We start from the raw sequence: 21255 nt of genomic DNA on the forward strand, positions 1-21255 counted from the left end.
AGCTTGTGCAGGGAAGTAGTGCCCAATCACCTTGTTGACTGGAGCTGGAGATAGGCACAGCCCTCTTTGCAATTTTAACTATCTGTATACATTATTTATTACAATAGAAAATTCAGGGACAAAAGAGCCCCAATTCCATCTTTTTTCATGTTAAAATTTTTACTATGAACTTATTTTTTTTCTTAAAAAGAGAGAATTGCACTATTTTTTACAATCTGTGTGCTAATTTGACATGATATTGTGTTAAAGGCTTAACTCCAATGTGGCTGGTTGGGAGGTGGGCCTAATGTGAGATGACTGGCTCATGGGATAGAGCCTTGTAAATGCACTAATGTCATTATCATGGCAATGGCTAGTTACAGCAGGAACAGGTTGTTATAGAAGTGGGTTTTCCCTTATACCTTCTCTTTTGCATGTAGTCACAAGTTCTTTCACCTTTTGTCATGTTTGATGCCACGTAAAGGCCCTAACCAGGTGCTACTGCTATGCCCTTGGGCTTCCCAGACTCTAGAACCATAAGCTAAATTAACCTTTTTCTCTATAAATAAATAAAAATTGACAGAATATGCTATACTATGCAACACTTTCCAAAACCACAATCACTTGGAATCTCATTATGATGCATAATTATGTTGCATCCACAAAAGTATTAAGAATAAATGAACCACAATTTTCTTCTAGGTATATATATCCAAAAGAATTGAAAGCAGGATCTCAAAGCAATCTTTACAATATCCATAAGATGGAAATAACCTACATGTCCATGGAGAGATAAACGAAGCATGGGATATGCATATGATGAAATAGTATTCAACCTCAGAAAGGAAGGAAACATTGATACATATGACTCCATTCATTATGCTAAGTGAAATAAGACTATCACAAAGCAGATATCACTTACACAAGGTACCTGTAGTATCTCAAACACGTAGAGACAGAACGTAGAACGGTGGTTGGCAAGGGCTGAGGGAAGGAGTAAGTAGAAGCTGTTATTGAATGGGTATAGAGCTTCAGCATTGCAGAAGGGAAAGAGCTCGTACAGAGATGCTGGTGACAGCTGCCCAACAATCATATTTAATGCTAGTAAGCTGTACACTTCAAAGTGAAGATGGTAAATTTAACCAGCACCATCCCAACAAAACAAACAAAAACCCAACCCCACAGTTTTTAATGAATGATACTCCATCTGATGGAGATTGCCATCCTTTAACAATTTCCCTTTTGTTACATATTTTGGTTTCTTCTGAATTTTTGTTCCCATAAAATTCCACATAGCAACTGTTATAAACATCTTTGTTCCTATATCTGTTATCTCTTTAAGATAGCTTTCAAATGATATAATTTGATCAAAGAACACGAATTATTCCAACACTCTTGATGCATAATGTCAAATTGCTTTTCAGAAAGAGCTTGGCAATTTATATTTCCAAGACGGGTGTAGAAAAGTGACTTTTACACTGCACTCATGTCAAAATATTCTCATCTCTTTTCATCTTTGCCGAGTGATAACAAAGTTCAGAATTTAAACTTGTACTTATATGAGAATTCCATAGTTTTCACATGTTTATATCCAGTCTACAGGTAGGTTTCTAATAACTGCCACAATTCTTCCAAAATAGAATGCAAACTCATATTCTAAGAAGGCTGGAAAGATGGGAGCAGACCCACTTGGGAGGAGACCCACTTGGGAGGGCTTTGATGGGGATGAGGGGGAGAGTAGAGCAAGGGTTTAGACCTAATTTTCCTTCCTTCTTTCTTTCTTTCTTTCTTTCTTTCTTTCTTTCTTTCTTTCTTTCTTTCTCTCTCTCTCTCTCTCTCTTTCTTTCTTTCTTTCTTTCTTTCTTTCTTTCTTTCTTTCTTTCTTTCTTTCTTTCTTTCTTTCTTTCTTTTGTACCGGGAATTGAACCCAAGGGCATTCTTTTTTATTTTTATTTTTATGTGGAACATATTGAAAATGGCATACATATAGACTTTGCTTGGTGCCCTCTCTCCCCCACTTCCCCTTACCCCCTCCCAACAATGAGTGTCCAGGTCCACCCTGCTATATTTACACTTTACACAAATTTGGATGTAGCTCCTTCATTAATCAACCTCAGCCTTCTTCTTCTCCCATCCTTCTATTATAGCTTTAGTGAGGTTTCTCCTCCATTTTCTGGAGTTCCTCTGGTATCCCTAATACTCCCTTGTTTGGGCATATTAGAGGAAATATATGTCCCTTCTCTTTCTGTGCTTGGCTGATCTCACTTAGCATAATGTTCTCCAGGTCTTTCCATCTTCTTGCGAATGACATGATTTTGTTCTTCTTTATAGCTGAGTAGAACTCCATTGTGCGTATTTCTTAAAATTTTGCAATCCGTTCATCTGTTGATGGAGACCTAGATTGGTTTCATATTTTGGCTATTACAAACTGTGCTGCTATGAACATGGGCATGCATATGCTACTGTAGTTCTCTGATTTCAACCCATTTGGACAAATACCCAGAAGTTGTATAGCCGGCTCATATGGTGGGCCTATTCCCAGTTTTCTAAGGAATCCCCACACTGATCTCCGTAGTGGCTGAATTAGTTTGCACTCCCACCAACAGCATAAAAGAGTTCCCCCTTCCCCACATCCTCATCAGCATTTATTGTTATTTGATTTCTTTATGCTTGCCATTCTGATTGGGGTTAGATGGAATCTCAGCATAGTTTTGATTTGCATCTCCCTGATAGCTAATGATGTTGAACACCTTTTCATGTATTTATTGGCCATTTGTATCTCTTCTTTTGGGAAGTGTCTATTCAGTTCAGTTGCCCATTTCTTTTATATGGAGAAAGAAAAGACCCAGAATAGCCAAAGCAATCCTTAGCAATAAAAACCAGGCAGGAGGCATCATAATCCCAGACTTCAAATTATACTATAAAGTAATAGTAGTAAAAACAGCATGGTATTGTCACAACAGGCAGAATGACCAGTGAAACAGAAGAGAAGATACAGAAACAAACCTAAACACCTATAGTCAATTGATCTTTGACAAAGGGGCCAAACTCGTACACTGGAGAAAAGGCAGCCTTTTCAACAAATGGTCCTGGGAGAACTGGCTATCCATTTGTAGAAAGATGGAACTAAATCTTTACCTCTCACTGTGCACAGAAATCAATTTGAGATGGATCAAAGACTTAGAAATTAGACCAGAGACAGTGAAGTTATTAGAAGAGGGCATAGGCTCAACACTCCAACATATAGGCACAGGAAATAACTTTCTCAACAAGACCTCCAAAGCGCAGGAAATTAAAGCAATAATTAACAAGTGGGATGACATCAAACTAAAAAGTTTCTTCTCATCAAAGGAAACCATCAAGAACCTATAGAGAAAGCCTAAGCCGGGCGTGGTGGCACGCGCTTGTAATCCCAGCATTTGGGAGGCTGAGATCTGAGGATCGCGGTTCGCGGGCAGCCTCAGCTATTTAGTGAGGCCCTCTGCAACTTAGTGAGACCCTGTTTCAAAATAAAGAATAAAAAAATAGGGCAGGGGGTATAGCTTGGAGGTCAAATGCTCCTGGGTTCCATCCCCGGACCCGCAAAAAAAAAAAAAAAAAAAAAAAAAAAAGAGAAAGCCTACAGATTTGGAGAAGATCTTTACCAGCCACTCTGATAGAGAGCTAATATCCAGAATATACAAAGAGCTCAAAAGACTCTGCACTAGCCCAGGGGCATTCTACCTCCAAGCTACACTCTACCTCCAAGATACACTCCCAGCCCTATAGACCTAATTTTTGAAGACATGAAGAAGGAAGAGTATAGCAGGAAAAGAGGGAAAATCCACCATTTAATAAATGAAGAACAGTCATATTAATCAATGATGGTTAATCTATTAAATAACTAAAGCAGAATCTCCAGGTTCAAAGAATTTGAAATTGTTATAAAATCCTCTAGCTATTCTGATGTTCAGCCAGATTTGCAGGCAATCACTTTGGTTCACTGAGCAAAAGCCCTCCTATTCTTCCATAGTCTTCCTTTTCAGCCTGGCAAACATCTGTTTTCTCATTTATTCCTCTGATGGTCACTGCATAAACAAGCCTTTGTTGTTTTCCTTAGGCGTTTAATATTCATTAACCACATTTAATAAACCTCTATGGAGACATATTAAATATCATCATTCTTGGACTTGAACTTGGCCATGCTATAACAGACCTTCAGCAAATCTCTCATCTTCTGACTATAGTGTTGTGATCAAAGCTCAGGCCCAATGTCCCAAGGCTCTTGTTTACAAAGCAACTCTGGGCACATTGAATGTTTTACCCAAGTTCCCAGGCCATCCTGCAACTGCTGGTCCCTTAGGATCCATTTTATCTGAACACATCTGAACACCAGCAAGCTGGGCTGAGTTACTAAGAATTCCTCAGGCTTTATCTTCTAAAAATAAAAATCCCCCACGTATAAGTTAATATATTAATTTCCCTATAATATAAATACACTATATAACACACATATACATATATATGTACACATATATACATATATTACATGAAAGTTAATTATATGTGTTAACTTGGCTAGGCTCTGGTGCCTTTTTGGTCAAACATTAGTCTAAATGTTATTGTGCAGATGTTTTGTAGATGTGTTTAACATTTGCAATCTGTTTACATTAAGTCAAGCAGATTACTCTCCACAGTTAGAGTAGGCCTCATTCAATCAGTTATATTCCTTAAGAGCAACTACTGAAATATTCCAGAGAAGGAATTCTGCTTTAAGACTGTAATATCAAAATCCTACTCGAACTTTCAGCCTGCCGGCCTGCCCTACAAGTTTCAGACTCTAGACTGCAGTATCAACCCTCATCTGGGTTTCTGTTCCATTGGCCTGCCTGACCCAATCAATTCCAGACTCGCTCCTATAATCACATGATCAAATTCCTTGAAATCAATCCTGTCTTAATCTATATTGTGTTGACTGTTTCTCCGGAGAATGCTGAATGTAATGAATATTATACATATAATATTTACAAGTAAAAAGAAAGAATTTGATCATTTGCAAAAAAAAGGAAATCATCCAAAGTCTAGAAACTCATCTGTCAGATACAATAAAGGACTAAACAAGAATGATTTCAAAGAGATGCTAGTGAGCTCAACCTCTGGGGCTGGAGGAGGGACAGAGAGCGATAGGAATGGAGATGATACCCAGAAAGGCATCTTAAAGCCATGGTAAGGAACAGAAGGCTAATCTGGCAAATGGAAAACGGGCCTTAGTCTTTATTTGTATGTTGACAGGTTTGTTGCATAACTCTTCCAAAGTAAAGGCAACACTATTAATAATGTATAAACGAAATCTTTATTAGGCACACATTAATGTTTGAATAGCACTATCATTGACGTAAAAGAAAAATCGTTGATAAGGCAGGGCTCTCTGTTCTTTCCCGGTTACTATGGAAAAATGAACATATTAATGCTAAAAACAGACTTACTACTTTTAATTTCCTGGCTATGGATCTTTTTCAGCATTGCAACAAGAGAGGTATGATTATGCTAATACAGTATAGACACCTAGTTTTCTTTTGAAGTTCTGAAAATGACTTTGTATCTCCTGTTAAGAATGAGAATACCACTTTCTCCAGAACCAAATGTGACCTTAAAGGAAGTACTGCCCATCCCAGGTGACAGCCTGGTGTATGAAACTCGCACAAGGCCTGTTTGAAGGTTCTCTAGACTTCACATTTTCCCTGTTCACTAAAATGTTCAGCTAGATTCATATATATATATATATATATATATATATATATTTTTTTTTTTTTTTTGTGGTACCGGGGGTGGAACCCAGGGGTTTTTCTACCTCTGGGCTATACTCCCAGGCCTATTTTATACTTTATTTGGAAATAAGGTCTCACTAAGTTCTGAGAGCCTCACTAAGTAGCTGAGGCTGGCTTCAAACCTGTGCAATCCTCCTGTCTCAGCCTCCCAGGCGCAGGGATTCCCGACTCAGCTAGATTCAGAAAGAGGACCTTAGGAATACATCAGGGAAAGGGTAATTTGATGTAGTTAACATCCACTTCAAGAAAGAATAAATTTAACAAATATGCAGAAGAAATGCACAATAGTTTTTTATATTACACACGAAGGACATAACACTGTCTGCCTACTAGGTTCCAGGACTTTAACATATAGGCTTCTTTATTTAAACCACACTACAAAGTCCTCATCCCTCCCCAGAGATTAGTCCCATCCTCCTTGCCAGTGATTTATCTAGTGCTGGGGTACTGGGGGAATACTATAAGCTTAAAGATGTAAGGAATGTCTGGGGTAGACTTTTATGAGAATGCTTTCTTTGTCTTAAAGATACAGGAAAAGGCCGCCTTCTTTCTCTGGACATTGGTTTGGCTACTCTGGATTGATCCTGGAATGGCTGCACCACCTGGCAAGCCTAAGAGAGCCACCTTGAGGGCAGCCCCCACCCCTGCAATAGCCAGGGAAAGGGCCTAAGCTAGTATTTTTCAGTTGCTGACTCAACCTATGGTACAGTCAGTATGACTTTGAGACTTCATGATTTATGAGATAAGTTTTGTGTTGTTTAAATGCACTGGAGTAAGGTGTTTGGGTAATTGTAGAATCCCAAGATCCCAAGAGCAATCCTCCTCCTCCTCCTCCTCCTCCTCCTCCTCCTCCTCCTCCTCCTCCTCCTCCTCCTCCTCCTTCTGTGTGTGTGTGTGTGTGTGTGTGTGTGTGTGTGTGTGTGTGTGTATACTGGGGATTGAATCCAGGGGTAATTTACCACTGAGCTATACCTTCAGCCTTTCTTATTTTGAAACAGGGTTTCACTATGCTGTGAAGGCTGGCCTCAAAACTATGATCCTGCCAGACATGGTGGCACATGCTTGTAATCTCAGAATTCAGGAGGCTGAGACTGAAAGACTGAAGTTCAAGGACAGCCTCAGCTACTTAGCGAGACCCTTTGCAACTCAGTGAGACCCTGTTTCAAAAATAAAAAGACTAAAAATAATAGGGCTGGGGGTATAGCTTGGAGGTACAATGCCCCTGGGTTCCATCCCCATTATCACACACACACACTCATGAAAAAAACAAACAACCCCCCCAAAAAAAACAACAACAACTGTGATCCTCCTGTCTTAGCCTCCCAAGTACTGGGATTATGGGAATGTTTCCCAGCTCAAAAATCACCCATTTTAAAATCAAGGTGTGTGGGGAAGTCCTGCTTAGAGTCTTTTAGGGCAAATGGATATAATGATGATAATGGTATAGAATGTCTACAGTGAAAGTGACATTCTCACATTATTAAATAAATCCATAAGTGACACAAGCAAGCTCAGTTTCTAAGGACTCGCCCGTTAAAAGTCTTTGAACTTTAACAGCCTTCCCTCTTCTTAGAAAATTCTGGGGTAACTTAATAGGAAATCATAAAAGTCAGGACATCTTCCACATGACCTGAGGACCCTGCCCACAAAGCTCTTTGGAGACACTTCATCCTCTCAGGCCAAACAGGAAGCCTTAAAAAGGAATGGAAAAGTTCAAACCAAACAAAACCAGAAAAAACTGCTCCTGCTCCTTGCCTGAACTTGATGCGACCTTGAAGATGCCCCTTGGTAGTCCAGCGCTTTGCTTTCCAATGAGGAATGAGGAAACACTTTTCTTTTACTCCTGTGCAGGACAAGCACTGCACACTGACTTCTTAGTACTGCTGGTTTCTATTTCAAGTCACTGACCATGAAAACCAGGCGCTTTGAGGATAATGAGATGCACGCAGGCCATGCATCGCATTATCACGACCATATCCCAAAACACTGACGCCAGGCACCATGCTCCCCAAATAGCAGATTCAAGTTCTCCTACCATTTGGAGTTTTGCTAAAGTGTAAGTCTTACGGCAACACAAAGTCTGTACAGATATAATACTCTCTTTGGTAACAGGAGAAAAAAAAAAACTTGGTTAAGAGAAACTATAAAACTTTTAAAATTATAGTAAAATTTTTATTGTACAAATTCAGAAATCTAAACCAAAGCTTCCTATGAAAAATGTAGGGAACCACTGTTCTATGTTCTCCTCCCTGGTTAAAACCCATCATAACACAAGGTCTCCTTTTAAACTGCTAAAATGGCATAAGGTTTTAAAAGTTAAACTTAAAAATGTTTATGGCCATCAATGAAGACTGAACTATGTTGACTTCCTTAAAAATATATATTATACAAACATATAAATATACACATATTTATATTGTGAATATGTAAATATGTGTATATTTACAATCAGAGAATATTTTAGGAATAGTAAGTAGAAACGAATAATATAAACAATATTCTGATATAGTTACCACTTAGTTTAAATTAAAAAAATATATATATATATATTTGGTGGTGGTACTGGGGTTCCTGGAAGCCCTTCTACCTCCGGGCTACACTCCCAGGCATATTTTTTATATTATTTGGAAACAGGGTCTCTTAAGCCAGCATGGCTGGCTTAGAACCTGCGCGATCCTCCTGTCTCCGCCTCCCAAGCGTGGGGATTACAAGGATGCGCCACCACGCCTGGCTAAATAAAATATTTTAAATAAGCTTAATACTGCAGGTGACTCACTCCAAGATTTTTTTCTACTCTTCAATCTCCACTAGTTACCATAATACTGCATCTGGAGTTCACAATGCCATCCTACATCTATGCTTATACTACATCTGTATGACTTTTTTTGCATTCTGTAAAAGAAACTGTACTCTATATAACTTTCTGCTATTTATTTGCTCACTTATTAAAAAATATTTTATGTTAAAATTTTTGTGTAAATTTCAAGCTTCTCTAAAGCATCGTATGTTGTATATACAGTGTGCGTGCGTGTGTGTGTGTGTGTGTGTGTGTGTGTGTGTGTGTGTTACTAGGTATTAAACCCAGGGACTACACCCCGGCCCTATTTTATTCTTTTCTGTTTTGTTTTGTTCTTTGGGTTTTTTCAATTTTACTTACTTATTTTCAGTTTTTTTCTTCTTTATATGCTTTTATGGGTGCATTACAGTGTCACATCATAATGTAAGTCATGTTGACAGTGACATACATGCACACAGCACTTGGGCCCCTCCCAATGTCTCCCCATCTCCCCACTTCCTATACAAAGTGCTGAGCCTAATGTTGGTATTTTTACATATGACACATAACAATGAACCTTCAATTAACCTCATGCTTTCCCCTCCCCTTCCCTTGACCACATTTCTGGCTCCTCTGAGGTTTTTCCTCCATTGTCTGGAGTCCCTCTGGCATCCCAGTTACTCCCTAGCTTCCACATGAACACATATGCCCCTTCACTTTCTGTGACTGGCTAATCTCATTTAACATAATGGTCTCTAAGTCCTTCTATTTTCTTGTAAATGACATAATTTTGTTCTTCTTTATTGCTAAGTAGAATTCAATTGTGTGGATATCTCATAATTTTGTAATCCATTCATCTGTTGATGGCCACCTAGGTTGGTTCCATAGTGTGGCTATTGTGAATTGTGCTGCTATGAACATGGGTATACATATATTACTCTAGCTCTCTGGTTTCATCCCTTTTGGAAAGATAACCAGAAGTCATACAGCTGGATCATATGGTGGATTATTTCCAGTTTTCTGAGGAACTCCATACTGATCTCTATAGTGGATAAACTAATTCTTTATTTTGAAACAGGGTCTAACTAAATTGCAAAGGGCCTCACCAAGTTGCTGAGGCTGGCCATGAACCTGTGATCTGCCTCCCTCGGCCTCCCAAGTGTTGGAATTAGAAGTGTGTGCAACCACACCTGGATCAAAAATATATATATATATTTTTTGTGGTACTGGGGGTGGAACCCAGAGGCTTTCTACCTCTGGGCTATACTCCCAGCCCTTTTTTATATTTTATTTTGAAACAGGGTGTCACTAAGTTGCTGAGAGCCTCACTAAGTAGCTGAGGCTGGCTTCAAACCTGTGCGATCCTCCTGTCTCAGCCTCCCAAGCGCGGGGATTACAAGCATGCACCACCATGCCCGGCCAAAAATATTTTTAAATGGTCTATTCATCCTCTTTATTCTAAGTCACTCATCCCATTCATCCCATGATAAATGAATGTCATTAATTATGTGCTAAAGTTATAAAATCTAAGATTTCACTTCACAGTACAGAATCTATCGGTAAATAATACATAAACACGCTCATCTGCACACAACCATGTGTCACACATCTATCAAGGAAGCCGCTTATTTATATCCTATGTACTCACCAAGAAGCTCCATTGTCTCTACTTTCAGTGTCAGTGAAATAAGAGTCTAAAAACATATCTTTGTAGATTCGACCAACAAGGCAATACATATCTGAAGCCACTTGCCCTTCACTTTGCACCATGGGAATCATGATATCAAGAGCTTTGGCTCTATCTCCCGGGAGATTTCTCCTAAGGTAGAAAACATCATTGTTTCAATATACATCACAAAAGCAATATAGGCTAATTATCTTTTAAAATCTATTTAATGTATTGATTCACATTAGGAAAGTTAGGCAGGATTAAAGCAACAATACATTTGAGTCATTTGTTGACCTCTCTCCTAAGCCATTGTTAGCCTATTACATGTCTACTGGGTCTAATGAAGATCTTTTTTGAGTTGCTCTTCTGATTATGGTGATTTGTACTTATCTATCCACAGTCTTTCCAATTTCCCTGTAGCCTATATGTAGGTCCCAATTTATGGAGAGTTAGGAATACAATCTGTAGCCTGGAATGGGGCAGAGCCCATTATTCAAAATAGAAACGAGCCTTTGACCTTAGGTCAATGACATTTGCTCTAAAACACTAAGCCAACTAATTCACAGACAATAGCAAAAACCAGACCTAACCTAGGCATTACCTAATTTATATTTCCTAAGCAACTGATTATTGAAGGAAGCTGTATTACGCAGCTTGTTTTTAAAGAACATGTGTAGATAGTTTTCAAAATCAGATAAAAATTCTCAAAGGATTTCCCTTTCTGGGACCTTGAGAACATTATGCTAACTGACAGAATTGTCTAGAGGCAAATCTATAGTGACAGGTAGTAGATTAGTGACTATTAGGGGCTGGAGAGTTTGGTGGGGGACCACAGAGTGACTGCTAATGAAGTAGGGGGTTTCTTTTTAGGGTAACTGATGAAAATGTTCTAAGATATATTAGTGTTGTCATACAAGTCTATAAATATATTTTAAAACCAATGAGTTATATACTTAAAATGGATAAACTGCATAGTATATAAATTATATTTCAATAAAGCTATTATTTAAAAAGTTATGGGCTGGACTTGTAGCTTAATGATAGCGCACTTGCTTAGCATGCATAAGGCCATGGGCTCAATTCTCAGCACCAAGAAAAAAAAATAGATAAATCTATCTAAGAAAAAACAGATATTATCATATTTATTCTCAACTACTACTTCTTCAGATCTTCTTTGCATGAAATTTCCTTCTAGCCTTTGTACAAAACATCTGGAGTTAACAATACTGCTTCATACAACAATGCTTATCATTTATATGCAATCTTAGGAGAGAGGCAGAAACATATATAAAGTAAACTTATAAGAGGTGCTTAAAGATTTTTACTTTTCATTTCAAAATATACATATTCCATTACAGCTGTCAAAAACAAATTTATTTGAAAATAAGTTGAAGCAGCTAATCTCTAACGAGCTCACATAACTATTAAATATAACGGAGATGTCAATAATTATGAATGGGGGAGAAAGCCATGTGTGATCAGGAGGGAAACGCACTGGGTCCTATGTGCATGTATGTTTCTATCACACGAAACCTCAATATGATGGAGAAGTTTATTTTTTTATTTATTTTATTTTATTTTATTAATTAATTTTTTTTTGTGGTACTGGGGTTCCTGGAAGCCCTTCTACCTCCGGGCTACACTCCCAGACCTATTTTATATATCTGAAACAGGGTCTCTTAGGCCAGTGAGGCTGGCTTCAAACCTGCACAATCCTCCTGTCTCCGCCTCCCAAGCACGGGGATTACAAGTGTGCGCCACCACGCCCGGCCGAGAAGTTTATTTTTAAAAAGAAGATATTAGCCGGGCGTGGTGGCGCACACTTGTAATTCCTGCGCTTGGGAGGCAGAGGCAGGAGGATCGAGGCCAGCCGCGCTGGTTTAAGAGACCCTGTTTCAAAAATACAGAAAATAGGTCTGGGAGTGTAGCCCAGAGGTAGAAGGGCTTCCAGGAACCCCAGTACCACCAAAAAAAAAAAAAAAAAAAAAAAAAAGAAGATATTAATAAGCAGGAAGATAAAACAAACTTTTGTTGTATGTTTACTTATAAAGGTAGTGAGGTCTAGTTTTAGGGGATAAAGGAGGAAAGACACCATGTCCAGGGGCACGTTAACTTTTTCTTTTAGACGCAGCAAAGCCAGTGGTGAGGAGAACACACCCTGTGCCAGCAGGATCTGGCGTTGAACCCTGGTTGGATGGCATGCTCACTGTGGGCTTTCAGGGACAGTTACTCAGCCCTTCCAGCCTGCAGGTGACTCGACTCTAAAGTTATGGCAATCAAGGCCTACACACAAATGACAAGTGCTCTCTAGATGTGAGGTCCCTCCACTTTCCCCTTCCACGATTCTCTTCAGTTGTGGTAATTACGCAGATAGTCAACTCTCTCACCATGGAAGAAAAAACCAGCTCCATGTTGAACAGCTCAGTGTTCTATCACCCTGCACAGCCAGAGAACAGAGGGCTCTCCATGGTGGCTCGAGCAGGAAGTGACAATGAGGTGTAGTGTGCAGACACAAGGCACAGGCAGGTGGGCATGCTAGCACATGCCTGGGACGCTGAGACAGGAGAATCACAGGTTCGAGGGCCGCCTTAGCAACTTAGTGAGACCCGGTTTCAAATTTAAAAAATAATATAAAACAGGACTAGGTGTGTAGCCTGGAGAAAGATGGCCTCAGGTTTCAATCTACAGTATGCAAAAAGAAAAAGAAAAAGAAAAGTAGACAGCATAGGCAGGCCCAGAGGCGACAGTGTAAATCCTAGTCCTAGTTGGTTTCCAGAGACCTGACCAACAAAGTTTTATTTATAATTAGGTGTGTTTAGAGTAGTCCTGGTAAAAATATTCTCTGATTAGGGATATGTTCGCCTACATGTAACTACCTTTATTTTGGTTAATATTTGTGTAAATGACTATTTGTTATTGGGTATAAAGTTGGACCCTGTTATCCATAGGTTCTGCACCCCTGTATTCAACCAGCCGCCCATAGAAAATATATAAAATTTGTATCTATGCTGAACCTGCACAGAAATATTTTTTTCACTATTCCCCAAACAACAGAGTATAAAAACAAAGTATCATACTCATAAAATTTTTAAAATTCTAAGAAATATAAATAGCAATATAAACTCTGTCAGAGATGAAAAAGAATATACATACAAATAGTGGGGAATTTCTCCTACCCAAAAGAAAAAAAGCATGCTTTCTATATTTTATGTGGTTGATATATATATATATATATATATACACACACACATACATAATATACACACACATACATATATATATGTATGTGTATATATGTACACACACCCACACACAAAACATACATGCATGTATGGAACCCAGGGGGATTCTACTTCCAAGCTACATCCTCAGCTCTATATTATTATTATTATTATTATTATTATTATTAATTATTATTATCATTATTTTGGTGGTACTGGGGTTCCTGGAAGCCCTTCTACCTCTGGGCTACACTCCCAGACCTATTTTATATATTTTTATTTGGAAACAGGGTCTCTTAAGCCAGCGTGGCTGGCTTTGAACTTGCGCGATCCCCCGGTCTCCGCCTCCCAAGCATGGGGATTACAAGCGAGCGCCACCACGCCCGGCAAGTCCTTTTATTTTTGAAACAGGGTCTCACTGAGTTGAGAAGGGTCAAGGCTGTCTGTGAACCATGATCCTCTGGTCTCTGCCTCCCAAATTCTGGGATTATAAGCATGCACCACCATGCCTAGCCTTAAATATTATATTCTAAGAGGGAGTTGTAAACGATAATAAATCAGCGCATTGTAGCAGGGGTTTTTTTCTTCTTACCTGTTGAGCGCAAATGCATAATGGAACTTCACATGGTGATGAGAGGCCAAGTCAAAGGTGGGAAGTCTTTCTAAAGTCTCTACCAGCTTCACAATTGAATCATAGTCCTTCCAGAGGAGAGGAGAACAGCAGAGGGTTAAACCATGGGGAAGAGGTTCTGACAAGGCAATGTCTCTGCCACCCAGATCTGAATCTGGGTAGGGCATTAAACAACCAATCAGAAACCAGAGTGCTCTGAGGAACCAACAAGAAACTGTTGTTTTTCCCCTATGAAGTTTGAGTTATATGAGACTAGGAGTCTCGCTCAGTGGTACAATGCTTGCCTAGCATACATGAGGTCCTGGGTTCAAGTCCCAGCACTACAAAAAAAGGTGGGGGGAGAGAAGTAATAATTTGGTTCTTAGGATAAAAACATTAGTTACTATGTTGATGGAAATTAAAGTTACTAAAAACTGAACAGGATGGTGCTGTATTGTATATATGGGTGTTCACAGAGTCTAATTCTGTGTATGTAGTGAATAATTATGTGCAGGGACAAAAATTTTCAAGAACATGAAGCGATTGATTGGCCTTCTGGTGTAAGTAGCAAGATGGCTTCATTTCCCAGGAGTAAGCCGCCCTGGGGTGGCCCCTCAGTGCCACAGCATGAGGGTCTCCATGTGCACTGGAAGCTTCACACAGACCTCAAAGGCTGGGAGTGGAAATAAGAAACCAGAAGTCACTTGCATTTTACTGTAAAAACCTACTGGCAAACCCTCAACTCAGAAGCTTTTATTCTACTTACCATATTTAAAACTTCAAGTATGCATCAGTCAAAATGACATAGTATGTTTCTGTGCTTTACATTACATGTGTTTAAGTTACTTTTATAACTAATCATTTGCACATTTCTTGCTTCTGGCCAGTTAGATCCAGTACTATCAGTTCCAAACAACACAATTTCAAAAAGTAAAAGATATGTCCAGACACTCTAAGAATTTCCACAATTTGCCAAGCAAACCTTTCATTTACTGAGTGACAGGTGGGGCTGAGAATAACAGGGTAGAACAGACCATCAAGGGGTGAGCTGTATGAGCAGATTTTTCTTTTTGCTCTTTTGGAAGAAAAGTCAAATCTTTACAATAAAAGTATTTCACAATCACTGATTACCTCATGAGTCTTTTTCATTCATCATAAAATCACAGGATGGAAAGCTTAGAAGAGTCAATAAAGTTGCATGCAGCAACATGAATTACTTATTAGCTAAATGAACTTTCATCTTAACAGCACCTTGTTCCTCCAACATGCATGGCAAAATTTTTACTTGAAGCAGCCTCTCACCTGGATATCTCTATAGGAAAGTAACAGATTGATGACAATATCTGCTGTCAAGAGTTCAATGTTATCTACTCGCTGCCGAATTCTTGACAACTCGGCCGCCAATTCTCTACCAGTGTATAAATTTCGAGCTTTCCTGATATCATTAAGTATAGATTCCCGGAAATACTGGCTGTAGAAAGAAAAAAAAAATTCAGAGTTAACACTAGAAATAGACTCTAATGAAAAACAGCAATTTTATAAGGAAATGAAGGATGTTTGAACGAGTAGTTTTTAATTCACTAAGATACACAGAATAAACTTACTTAGCATTATTAAGAAACTTGGGAGTCTGTCTACCTCATTTTATATGCTGACTTGTTTCTGAAAGAGCTGAACAGAAAAAATATTCCATCTTAATAAATTTTCGTGCAAGGTGCCACTTCTAATGCCAAAACCTTTTTAGTTTACTATTTTCAGTAGAAATTTCCCTAAATAAATTGCCTACGCCTGTGGTTTGACCATAATACAACCTTTACTTTCTGACTCAGCTTCACCATTCATTAATATAAATAAATGATTGTTCTCAACTAAAATATGTTCTCAGCAATTTTTGCAGAGCTTTGGCCCTCAAAGTCCCTGGGCATTTATTCTAATGTTTCTATATTTAATCTGTGTGTGTGTGTGTGTGTGTGTGTGTGTGTGTGTGTGTGTGTTAGCTGTAATCACTATAACAGAGTAATAGTCCCTTTTTGTGATGTTAAGTTGTTCTGTAAAGTGAAAAAATGCAACATGTGAACTATCTGGCATCTCTTTTATTCATTTAGAGGATATTCTTTCCTAGTTCTTAGCTGGACATTGACACCTAAGGAACAACTGATAAGATGCGTGAATAAATGAGATAGAACAACACTTCATGCTCACCAAATTATTTGGCATTACCTGGAGCTTGCTTGGGCCACATTCAAGAGCTGAATGAAGCGATCCACAAGAGGCAAGCAGATGGGTCCCAAAAGCAGCTCAAAGTTGGGCTGCATGAGCTCTGTCAAGCCCTTCATGAAGCTGCTGTCACAGCAGTAGACCTTGTTGTGCGGAGTCACCATGTAAGGGACAAAGGTGTAGTTCCCAGTGCACATCTGTGGAGAGAGAAGGAGCGGGGCTTGGGGAGCTCGCCCAGGGACTTCACAGGGATGGAAACCCAGGACTTACTTCATTTTACATAATAATTCTGAAATCAAAGGGAAATGGAAAACCCTCATCTTTTATTCATGACCTATCAAAATGGAAATCTCCCCATTTCTTTAATTGCATCCATTCAATATAATCAGGACTTCCAGATGATACCAAACAACAGACAACAGTTTCTATCAGTCATTAAATATTTATTCACCATCTTGCATGACCATGCCACTGTGACATGTGGTTAGGAAAAATAGAGTAGCTTAAAGCTCAGCCTTCGGGGAACTTAAAATATAATCAGAGACACAGCATAAATTCAGTAAAATACATTATCTCAGTGTTTTACTGAGAGCTAATGTTTAAATGAGCCTCCCATGTGTGATGGTTCTCAGTCCCTAAAACTAGAGGCCCACAGGAAATCCTTAATGCTTTCTACTCCCAGGCACTGTCAAAGTCCAATGTCTTCTGCCTCCAAAGTGGATCTCCTATTTGGCCATTTGCCACCTCATATCCACTGGCACCAGAGTCGATGCACTGGCCTAAGCCTCTGCCATTGCTTTGAACCAGTCTCCTGCTTCCACTCTTTCCCCACAACCTCTTCTCTACCCATTGATTGTGTGTGTGTGTGTGTGTGTGTGTGTGTGTACTGTGGTACTGGGGACTGAACCCAGGAGCATTCTACCTCTGAGCTATACCCCTAGCCCTTTATATATATTTTTTATTTCGAAACAGGACTCCTCACTAGGTTGCTTAGAATCTCAGCAAACTGCTGAGACTGGCCTTGAACCAGCAATCCTCCTGTCTAAGCCTCCCAAGAACTGGGATCATAAGCAGGTGCCACCATGCCCGGCTCTCTACCCAGTGATCTTTAATGTCCTGACCACCAGGTTCTGAGAAAACTTCAAAAGGAGATTTGATTTTCAGTGTGACAGAGTGAAATGTTCACTCGAAAGAGGATGGAATTTAAGAGGTTGGGATCTAATCTGAATGTCCAAAAGGAAGTTTCTACATGTGATCAGACTGCATGTGGCATATATTTCTGTACGTGACAGGACTGTAAAGCCAAAACCCAGACCTGAGACTCATTTGATGGGGTTGAATAAAGGTAACGAGAGAGACCCCTAAGAGAAAATCCATAGAGAAAGACAAAGGCTGGGGGCTGAGGAACAGAATGGGACCTGTAATTGTTTCTGTTCTAGTCTGGATCTGGGGTGTCCCCCAGAGGATCCTGGGTTAGAAGCCTGCTCCCCAGTGCAGCAGTGTTGATGGGGGTAGGGGGCTTCTGGGGAGTGAGCAGATCCTGGGGCTCTGACCTCCTCAGTGCAGTGACCCACTGACAGCCCAATGGACTACCGGGAAGTGGTGGGAACGGAAGACAGGTGGGGCTTGGTTAGAAGAATAGGTCACTGTGGGCAAGCCTGGACAGGTATTTCTTCTCCCAGGCCTGTCTGTCTATCTGTCTGTCTGTCTGCTTCCCGGCTGCTGTGAGCTGAGTCTCTTTCCTCTACTACGCCCTTCCACCATGATGTTCAGCTTCACCTCAGGCCCAAGGCAGTGGAGTCACTGAGCCTGGACTGTGACCTCTGAAACTGAGAGCCACAGTAAGTCTTTCTTCCTTTAACTTGTTTTTCTCAGGGACCAAATGCTGGCCGATACAGTGGCAAACCCTTTTATCACCGTGATAGGTGCACAAGGAGTCCAGATGACCTGCTGCCAGCCACACAAGCACATGGAGGTAAGACTGCACTTCTCCTCCCCCTAGCCTTGAGCCAGTAAGGGCAAATATCTACACACCACTTGCAGGTGCCGAGATATGCACGTTCTCACCTGCACCACAAACCACTGGAGAAGATGCTACTGACTTCCCTTTTCAGGAGAGGAGACCGACTTAGATTCAGCAGCTGGTCTGTGATATGTTGGGGACTCTTTCTCTATAGGACACATCATTACCACGAGAGGGTCACACACTCTCCTGTGTGGCCTTAACAGGTTGGCACACCTGTCTCCAATCTTCTGTCACTTTCTACAGGAGCCCTGCAGGGGCCAAGTGACTGCTTTCAGCAAACAGATGAGCAGTGCCAAGTGCCCTGAGGGCCAGACTTAATTTGTCAGTCCATGATCAGAGGCACTTGTGCGTCAGTAATGAGGCAGAAATACGCCTATCAGCTAACATATGAGAAAAACTTCACCAGGTTGAGATTTGGTTTTTAAGTAAAAAACATTAGATTTTCTTTCTCAAGTTCTCCTTCATGCAACAGTGATTGGAAGACTAATCAGGGAAAGGAAAAGCGAACACATCTTGACTTGAAAATGTCACGAGGATCTCACAGCATAACCACCCAGCTTAATCCTTTCACCCAGGCCACTGCCTAAGCAGAAGAGGAGGGCCGGGGACATCGGGCAGGCTGCTTTCCAAAAGTTTGACAGCTTAATCCACACATGAGTTATATAAAAACAAAATCAATGATTCTTATTGGACAATTGCATCATAACTCAAAATTTCAAAAGAAAATGCCTTGACTCTTCTAAGATGCAAAATGAGCAAACAGATGAAAAATTCATGGGGGAGAAAAGTGGGATCAGAGTTTTAGAATATCATCCTTTTGTTGCTACAGAAAATTCTCTATCCTCAGAAGCCTTAATGCCACACGTTGTGTATAAGGCATAAAACATAGATCATTAGTGACATATTGAGCACTGGGAGTTACACATCTGTGTGAAGCAAACGGTGGAAGAGAAGGACTGTCAAATGTCTGCTGGGTTTTGTGTTGGGTAGTGAAGGGATAAAGGGAGAAATATGAGAGTCATGCAAATGGCAGCGAAAAGTGGGACCTCAAACAGACCCATGGTACAGGGCTTCAGAAAACTTGTTGAGCCAGGCATGGTAGTACATGCCTATGATCCCAGTATTTGGGAGACTGAGAGAGGAGGATCACAGGTTTGAGGCCAGACTCAGAAATGTAGTAAGACACTTGGCAACCTAGCAAGACCCTGTTTCAAAAACTAAATAAATAGGAAAGAGCTGGGGGTATATCTAGGAAGTAGAACACCCCTAGGTTCAATCCCCAGTACCATAAAAAATATTAAGAGTTTTCACACATTTCTGGCCTCACTGCACAAATTTTTTTCTTCTCTGAAGCAATATTTTAACGTGTGTTTTTGTAGTACTGGTGATTCAACCCAGAGGTATTCTACCTCTGGGTGTATCTCTCCCAAATTGGCTCACATATAACTGAGAAGTGTTATTACTCAATTTCAATTTATAGGCTGCCACTGAACACATAGTTTAAAATATATGATAATCAAAAGAAAATAATACAACCACTGTGTGATCAAAAAGAGATAACTCAAGTATAATAACCACCTTTTATGAATAAGGTATTCATTATAAAAGATTAAAAAGAAGAAAAAAGGGTTTATGTTGCCCAGGTTGGGCCTCAAACTTGCCATCTTCCTGCCTCTTCCTCACAAGGAGCTGGGAGGATGGGCACTTGCCACTATGCCTGGCCTAAAATACCCAAATATGTTTTTCCTGGAGGAAGAGGGCATTACCTTAAATTTCAAAACACTCAGGCATGGTCACAAAATAGCAACACTGATTTCTCTGGTCCATTCTTCTTTTATGGCTATCAAATCCCTCCCACAGCTCAGAATCTAGTTGTGTTCTGATTGTCTTCACTGTTTTTTTTTTTTAAATTATAATGCTGATTCTGCTTTTCAAATTTTAAGAACTACATAAGGGTGAACATTAAGTGTACCAGGAAAGTCACACGTCTAGAAAGAAAAAGTGTCAGCATTCAAACTTACTGAAATATGTGTACAATACTCAACTTTTTTAAGGACACCCAGCACCTGGAACACAGTACCTTGTAGTACGGGTACTACTCTACTTGTATTACAAGGACAGTTTTATGGTACTCAAGCCCTGTTCATGATGCATGATGCATATATTTAGTCCTCCTAAATATATGCTTCTCCATGTGGCCAACCTGGGGAGGGGGGACGGCTGGCTCTTTCCTGCCCTTCAGGGCTCAGGGGATGCTTTCTTCCCTGAACAACCTTGATGTTATAACCATGAACTCTTTAACATATGATTGGCTGCTTATATTCTTGACTTATTTTTTTGCTTATTTATTAACCCTCTCCCCCAGTTAGACTCTGGTACTTCTCATCTGTTGTTGCCTAGAAGAGAATGAATGTAGTCATGTGCATTCTTTTTTTTTTTCTTTTTTTTCTTTTGGTGGTACTGGGGTTCCTGGAAGCCCTTCTATCTCCGGGCTACACTCCCAGACCTATTTTTACATTTTTATTTGGAAACAGCGCGCGCGGCTAGCTTCGAACCTGCGCGATCCTCCTGTCTCTGCCTCCCAAGCGCGGGGATTACAAGCGTGCGCCACCACGCCCGGCTTAGTCATGTGCATTCTTAATCTCTACAGTGAGTTCCCTCTAGCACCAAGCCCCAAACACAGCTCTTAATCAGATAGTACTTAGTCAACAAAATTTCTTATACTGTCTTGGAGCATACGGAGCAATAAACTCTGTTTCCTGTTGATATATGAAGAATGAGTGTTTATAATATAAACATTTTCCACCTTGTAATAACCTCTGACCCAGTGAAATCTTGAGCATAAGTTTATAAGTTCCTCATCTAAGGGAAAACTAATCACCATTCTCTCTCTCTCTCCTCTCTCTCTCTCTCTCTCTCTCTCTCTCTCTCTCTCTCTCCTCTCTCCTCC

The 21255-nt window shown here is 40.0% G+C and overlaps 1 protein-coding gene across 1 annotated transcript in view; it reads right to left on the bottom strand.

The window, feature by feature from the left end:
* MAP3K5 (mitogen-activated protein kinase kinase kinase 5) overlaps window positions 1-21255 on the bottom strand; it is a gene marked incomplete at both ends in the record, with an annotated part of 219913 nt that overhangs the window by 109773 nt on the left and 88885 nt on the right. The window contains 4 exons of the mRNA XM_080700133.1: window positions 10211-10381; window positions 14045-14151; window positions 15365-15533; window positions 16283-16476. Coding sequence (XP_080556259.1) covers window positions 10211-10381; window positions 14045-14151; window positions 15365-15533; window positions 16283-16476 — 641 coding nt within the window. The remainder of the gene's footprint in view (window positions 1-10210; window positions 10382-14044; window positions 14152-15364; window positions 15534-16282; window positions 16477-21255) is intronic.

Source organism: Muscardinus avellanarius, assembly GCF_963383645.1.
Source record: "Muscardinus avellanarius genome assembly, chromosome: 8".
Classification (NCBI taxonomy): domain Eukaryota; kingdom Metazoa; phylum Chordata; class Mammalia; order Rodentia; family Gliridae; genus Muscardinus; species Muscardinus avellanarius.